General features: G+C 30.1%; 1 protein-coding gene across 1 annotated transcript; it reads right to left on the minus strand.

Moving 5' to 3' along the window:
* Positions 1-228: 228 nt before the first annotated feature.
* Positions 229-6,981, minus strand: LOC111084021 (vacuole membrane protein 1-like). Its single transcript, XM_022380797.1, has 5 exons — positions 6,940-6,981; positions 6,183-6,293; positions 4,482-4,561; positions 620-710; positions 229-301 (listed from the first exon to the last, which is right to left on the minus strand). Exons 1-5 carry the CDS (start codon positions 6,979-6,981, stop codon positions 242-244), a joined length of 384 nt encoding a protein of 127 aa, XP_022236505.1. The 3' UTR covers positions 229-241.
* Positions 6,982-7,854: the final 873 nt, after the last annotated feature.

The raw sequence follows: 7,854 nt of genomic DNA on the forward strand, positions 1-7,854 counted from the left end.
AGTTAATTAAGTCTTTGGTTAAACAGGTCAATATACTTTAAACAAAGTGGCATCTAATTAAAGTTAATTAAGTCTTTGGTTAAACAGGTCAATATACTTTAAATAAAGTGGCATCTGAAGGTTAATTAAGTCTTTGGTTAAACAGGTCAATATATACTTCAAACAAAGTGGCATCTGAAGGTTAATTAAGTCTTTGGTTAAACAGGTCAATATATACTTCAAACAAAGTGGCATCTGAAGGTTAATTACCTGCTTTTGCCATAAAATATGGTGGAAGTTCACCCAGTGCAGTCCCAGCTCCCTGAAATTGAAATCAATAGGAAACTTATAAACTACTTAAAACTGTTTTCAATGAAATGGAACCAAGATAAGTTTATAGTCTCAAGATTTCTTGAATAAGGGAAGTCGCACATAAACATTCAAAATCACCTTTAACTTCAAACATCTTAATGATTTAAATTATCACATGTTCTCTTATCAAGGAACAACTAACGGCAACAATAAAATCCAGTATTTTATAAAAGTAAAGATTATACAGTTACAAAACAACTCTTTCAAATGACTTTAACTGCCTACAAAAGCTACTGGTAAATAGAATTAGTGTTAGATTTTCACTGACCCACATGAAAGCTTCTAGACGAACTTTACTCATTATAGCAAGAATTGAAATTTCCAAAGTGGTCCCACTGTCATCATCTGGACAGATAATTCTGTAAGACAAAAAAAAACAACATATTTTATCCCCTAAACTGATAGGACTTTCACTTAATTTTGTATAAAAAGCCTTTAATTTAGTTAAAAATAGATAAGTTATCCAATGCACCAGAAAAGAGGAAATAAAGCATATTTTTTTTTGTAATGTCCTTATTTTATTGCAGCCAACATTTTTATAGTTTTATTCATTAACCCTATCACCCCGAGTACCCCTTCACTGCACATAACACAAGGTTTTAGTGTCTTACATTAAAATATTTAATTAAAGTACTTTTTGTTTACATTATACAATTATAATAGCATAAAATTTTAGCTAATAATCCATATTTTAATAGTATACAAGTTTTAAGTTGTTAATTCTACAAAAAAAATTTTAATTTTAAAAAAAAATCTTGAATTTCCACTAGTGTGACCCACGTGACACATTTTGCCTTAGCATGTCATCATCCCTATTTTATCCATCTCTCCTCGAAAAAGTACGAAATTAAATGTAAAATACTCTCTATAAAATCATTATTGCTCAGTCAAAACATAATTTTATAGTCTTCAATTTTGTTTGGTTACAGAGCTATCAATACAAAATCAGATCCCTCCCACCACATCCTCTCTTACGTTTCATTATACATTACCTATAACCAATAGAAAGTCAAGGTTTTCATCCATCAAATGATGTATTGTATTGCATTGTGTTCTAAACAGAATATCGTCAATTTCACTCACAGTACAAGATTCGTTCCCTTGAAAAAGGGAACCACATTTTGCACCACTGCATATTTTAACTCTCATCACAGGCATGGTCAATTCACTCGAATTGGTGACCCCAAACTGACCTTTAGTTTCCATACTGTAACCTGTCATTTAAGTGTTTTGTAGACAAACCAATCAGAATTTTAAATGTAGTATTTTTACTAAAAGTTTCTCAGTGAATATTCAGTGTTAACTGTTCATAGTGCAAATTGATTTTCATGTTAAATTAAAAATACTTTTCTTCATCTGAAAATTGTCAAATTTCATTTGCTTCACCTCTAAAATGCCCTAAATAAATTTCAAATGTTTTTTTTTTCAGCAAAACTTTGTATTTTATCTATTTTCTTTACCCTAACTCTATACGAGGTCGGTCGAATTAACCAACCTCGTAACCACCATATATATATAAAACTACATCTAAATTACCTTTTCTTTTTTCCAGAATAATTTCATATTATAACAAAAACCATTTCATCCTAAATCATTTAAAGCTCATAACAGTATATATATCTTTTCTATTTAAATGTTATTTTATTTCCCTTTGAACCATGTCTAACTAATAATCCCACCACACAAGTTGTAAATCACTCAGCAAATGTGTAGCTCATGTTACCCTAGCAAATTACATAATGCACAGTAAACTCACGAGCATACCACATAAAATTTTTTTTGCTGTTATTATTTTTTCTTTATTTTACCTGATCTAACCTAATATGTTTCCAACTTCTACATTTTATTTACTGCTATAATAAGTAACGAATACAGATGAAAAACAAGAAATATTACTTACCTGGGTCTGTTGACTGTCAACAAAACTTAACCTTATTCTATATATTTGTGTGTATGTGTGTGTGTGTGTGTGTGTGTGTGTGTATACTAATGGTACTACTACAGTCAATAATTTTTTATTTAATTAAATATTGCACCTATAAACACAGAATAATATTCAGCTAAGCTTGTCGATGTATTTCCCATGGGAATAAAGCTTGAACTGGAAGCAAAATGGACAATTCTCTGTTCAGAAAACAACGTAACATAATACACCATTTGGCTTTCTATTGGTTATAAATAATACAGTATTTAACATAAGAGAATTATTGGCAATTTTGGAAAAAAGTGGGCATGGTAAGTGGATCCAATTTTCTAGTTTATGGCACTTTAAACAAATAATATTGAAGGCTATAAAAATTATCCTTTACCTGAGTAATAACTATGTTATAATGAATAATTTATGTTCAATTTCATACTTTCTGGAGGGATGGTAAGTAAATTAGAGAAGAGGGAAGACCTAGAGAGCATATGTCACAATTCTCAAACTAGGGTAGAATAAGAATTTTTTTAAATATTTCCTTATAAAATTAAGAGCTTAAAACTTATACATAATATTAATATATGATTTATTAACTATGCTTTGATGCCAAGTATATTTGTATACCATGATAATAAAGTAGCTTAATTCAATTTTGAATGTAACCCTTTAAAAAGTTGTGACATCGTTTCTTTGACCTGCTTATGGCAAGAATTAACTCCAATTATCTGAGTTTCTTAAATATTGAGAAATTAAATATCTAGAATTTATGCTCTTTTAGATTTATGAGTGTAAAATAGGATTAATTCCATTTATGCTAAACTGTTGGGAGCAAAATAGTTTTAACAATAGCATTTTGTAGCACTCATGTTTGAGAAAATTGTTTATACTATAACACAAACTTTATAAGATTTTATGTACTACTCTTCGCTGATATTAAAGCAAATCAATAGCCTGACCTCTTGCACCTTTGTTTCAACAGATTCTGTCTGCCGATGTGACTGTTTAGCTGATTATTGCATTTCAACATTGTATATTTCCATGCATCTCAAAAAAGTTCCGAGGAACATAATATCATTTTGTGTATTTTATAATAAAGCAGCCAATTAAGCATCTTCTAAGAACAAAATGTCTAGAAATAGAAACCAAAATGTTGATGAATGCTCTGAGTCAAGATATCAACAAATCAGTTAAAAACAAGTTTTGATGGGATTGGTTGCGTAAAAAGGAGAAGACTGTGAAAGTTGGAAAAGATTAAGTATGCACAGTTCTTAAAATATTCAAAAATGCATTTTAAGGTGTCAAAATATGTAGGAACCTCCTCTCTCGACAAATTTCTAGAAGGATTTCACGTCTTAAAAAGCTACATTTCTATATCTGAAAGAACTGGTTTTCAGTTTTATCATTAATGAAAAGTTTTAAGAGCAAAGGTGACACTGTTTGATTAACATTTAATTCAGGACACATCTTGTGTATCCACAAATTTTCTTTAGTGCATAGCATTTTCTTACTATCCTCACTCCTCAAGATGTTAAAATGTCACTTTAAAACAGTAACATCTTCGGGAATGTGAAGAGTAAAGAAACACTATACACTAAAGAAAATTTGTGGATATACAAAATGCATCCTACATTAATCAAAAGATAAAAATAGAATTTTTTTTACATTAACTCTCACTGAAGTTAAAATTAACAATTCTTGTAAAAAAAGATCCACGAAATTACATAAATAAACTTTTATTACTTCATGTTTCAGACCATAATCATAGCTTCAATCAAAACTTTTACCTTTAGCTGATATTAACCAATGAAACTATTATTTAAGGGCTAACTTTTTTATTGCGACCAATCAAATCCCAGTTATTCCTCGTTCTACATTAACTCCAAGTTTTCTTCTGTACCTTGATGTATTTCCATTATCAAGTAGTTATAAGTTGTAGATTGTGAGAAAAAATCTGCAGACGTGTTTAACCACAACTGCTAAGCCTAGTACGTTTGACTTCAGTGAATGTCTACTGTAATTTCTGACATCCATTGTTATAAGTCTTTTATGTCAATCCAATATAATTAATGTTTAGTTACACCAATGAGAAAAATTAAAGAGAAATATTTTTTTTATGTATTTTTTTAATGAAATACTCAGTTTAAAAGTAAAATACCAAATCTTTTCAATGATATCTTTGACACATATATATCTTTAAAAAAATACTTACTCATCAGGATATGGAGGTTCTGGAAAATCAAGACTTTCACACTCATAGGCTGCTAGGGTAACGGCTGCTATATGTGGACCCTTGTGGACAAAATGTGTACCATTATAAATATGGGTCTATAATTGAACCAATCAGATATTTAGTTTTATCTTAAGTATTCCTATTTTCAAAACTTTTTCTTAGTATTTTCGTGAACAAAACTAATTTTTTATCTAAAATTAGCTAGCACGTGACAACAACTGTTTATTGGGCACGGTTCATAATCCTAGGAATGTTGTAAACACTATAAAAAAAACTCTGTCATACAGACAAAATCAGGTATCTATAAAAAAATTATGTAACAACATACAAACATATATTTGGTGTTACTTAAAATAAAAAGTTAGGAACTACAAGACAAGTTCTACAATCCTCATTAAAAAAACTAAAATATTAAGAATCTACCAACAAGAATTTTATGAAGGGCATTTTAAAAACAGAGTTGCAAATTGAAGAAACAACTACTTCAACTAAATTTCCTTGTGAAATGTACAAGAAATGGTATTATACCGAAATACATCAAGTGAAATGTAACATCAAAGGAAGTCGTATCGACTATCGTTTCCAGAAGACCGAGCAACGGATACCGAGAATTGACCATGCCTTTTGTACTTATATAGCACACATTAACTGTTTTTCACACTCCTGAAGAAGACGTGAAACCATGCTGAAACATGAAGTGACTTTCACAACCGCTGATCGGTTAAAATAAAGATTTTAATCGTGTATGATAAAATGTTGTTTGTTTGTGTATTTTAACTTGGATTCTAGCTTGTACATGAGGTTCATTAATAAATATATTCAAATCATTGAGCTAAAAATCAACCAGTTATTAAAATGCTAATATTGCATCTAAATTTGTGGTCAAGATATCAGTTTTCACTGGTCACTCACTGTTGTTTAGGAGATATTTCCTTTACTTGTGTCATGTTTTTCCAGAAAATTAGTAACAGAAATTGTTTTCCATATTGATTAGTTAACAACTAATTTTATTTATTTATTATTTTTTTTTATGAGTCTTGTGTATACTTCATTTTATAGTCACTTTCATTAATAGTACTGGATGTAAAAGTAATGTTGAAAATAATTTCAATTTTCTTTAAATTCATTTTTACATTTCTTAAGATTCAATGCACCCTAATCATTATAGGATTAAATCTTTAGTGCATTAATTTATGACATAAAGGAACATCTAGTCAGTTTATTATCCAGGATTGGTTTCATTACTTTACAAAATTAAAGAATAGATTAAACAATCGGCAATTTTTTTAATACTTTTATTTGAAAAAGATGATGTTTTCAAGCTAGCACTCTTCGTCAAATCATACAGCTTACAACTTGTATCACTTCATCTCCTCTGTCACAGCACGATTCTGCTTAAATATCCATTAAACATTATACAATGTGCTACAAAAGTTGTGCCCCATGGGGATTATGTAAAACAAAAGTAAATCTATGAATTACTAACTGATTTACTTTAATACACAAAAAAGTAATTACTTTTTTTATAATTGTTTTTCAAAATCCATCTAGGGCATGACTTATATATTCTTAAAGTTCAGTAAAAAGACAAAGTTATTTAATATTTCATTCCTGTGAAGTAGTCTTCTTACACTAATTATTTCTCTTGAAATTCCCAATGGATAATTTCAAAATTCTTACCAGATATAAGAGAAATGTATGAAGTCCAGTGCCCAGTCCAACGGATGATAACACCCCTAATCCTACCCAATAGGCACACCATAAAAACTTCTTTTCAAAGGTTTGGACATACTTCAGAAAAAACAAACAAAAAATGAACATGAATTTTATACATTTGCTAAATTATTTACATAATCACAGAGCAACTGTATCATGCTGAAGAAATGATAACTGAATTCCACATGAATTAGAATTCATCTTTGAAAAACTGAATATTCTGAATCTCTGGATTCAACATTCAAACAAGACATCTAATTCCATTCTATTCAAGAATTAAATACTGCATTACAAAGTAAATAATTTTGTTTTTACACTTTAAAGTTAGATGTGGTTCTTCCCCATTTTTTCCTAAAACCTATTTTCTCATGAAAACTGTGTGCGTGGTTTAAAAATGGATCCAAATATAATGGAAATTTTAAGTATGTGAAAAATTTTCAAAGAAATGCCAAAAATAATTTAAAAAAAAATAATTTCCTTTTTCCAGTAGGCTTAGAGTTAAATACAAATTTTAAGTTTGACACACCAGATGATGAATGTCCACAAAACACACAGATTTATACAAACCGAGCTGAATTCACAGCTTGTAATCACTTGGAGTATAGGAATCATATCCACCACTAAACACACAGATTTATACAAACCGAGCTGACTTCACAGCTTGTAACCACTTGGAGTATAGGAATCATATCCACCACTAAACACACAGATTTATACAAACCGAGCTGACTTCACAGCTTGTAACCACTTGGAGTATAGGCATCGTATCCACTCTCTTAACATGAATATATATATTGATATTTCCAAATTGGTGTTAAAAATCATCAATGGATATAAAAAAAGCCTCATCTAGGATATATTTCTGTAACCAGACGTAAAAGCCATATAGAAAATTATCAGCATCAGGAAAGCCAGAGAACACATCCTCATACTGCTTCAAACATTGAAGCCATAACTATTCATACAGCTTTGCTACTTCCAAAAGAAGTTGAAACACATGTGAAGTTGTTAGATGACAAATCTAATACCCTCAGAATGAGGCTTATACATTTAAAGATATTCATTATTGTTTCATTGGTTGAGAGTGGTATGCCAAAAAAACATTCATAAATGGTCAATACATGAAACATTCAGAAGTGTGTATATATTTGTCACATTTGGTGACTTTCACAATCTTCCTTCTATTTGTCTATCTTTTATCTTCAACCTGTTAACTAATAACTCTGAATGGTTATCAGGATCCATCTGAAAAGAACACTTCAAAATCACAGGACTTCACCAGATCATGTGCCAGAAAGAAGATCAACCTTCTGATGTTCTTCTAAACAGAATATGGACAGCACCTGAGACTAAAAACAACATACAAGTTTTGAAGATCTAAATTCTATTTGCTATGAATAAAGATGTTGAGAGTCACAAAGATCATACGACGAACTTTCTTGGAAAACCAACTGTTAATTTAGATGCACAAGAGAGAAGGCCTGCTTGCTCAAAGGACTATACTTCTTGATGATCCAAGGTTCACCGGTGGTGTCTCTAGAACAACAACTGTTTGCGATATGTAAGTGTGATTCTTACCAGAAATGTAGATGTATTGCTTTGGTGACAAGGAAATATTGTTGGATTCATACCAAAG

The sequence above is a fragment of the Limulus polyphemus genome, unplaced genomic scaffold, assembly GCF_000517525.1.
Source record: "Limulus polyphemus unplaced genomic scaffold, Limulus_polyphemus-2.1.2 Scaffold12869, whole genome shotgun sequence".
Classification (NCBI taxonomy): domain Eukaryota; kingdom Metazoa; phylum Arthropoda; class Merostomata; order Xiphosura; family Limulidae; genus Limulus; species Limulus polyphemus.

Coding starts and splice junctions, on each gene's coding strand:
- LOC111084021 (XM_022380797.1), bottom strand. CDS start 6,981: ATGCCTATACTCCAAGTGGTTACAAGCTGTGAAGTCAGCTCG. Junction 6,294..6,939: donor CAAGCTGTGAAGTCAGCTCG/GTTTGTATAAAT, acceptor TTTTTTCTGAAG/TATGTCCAAACCTTTGAAAA. Junction 4,562..6,182: donor ATACATTTCTCTTATATCTG/GTAAGAATTTTG, acceptor TTTGTCCACAAG/GGTCCACATATAGCAGCCGT.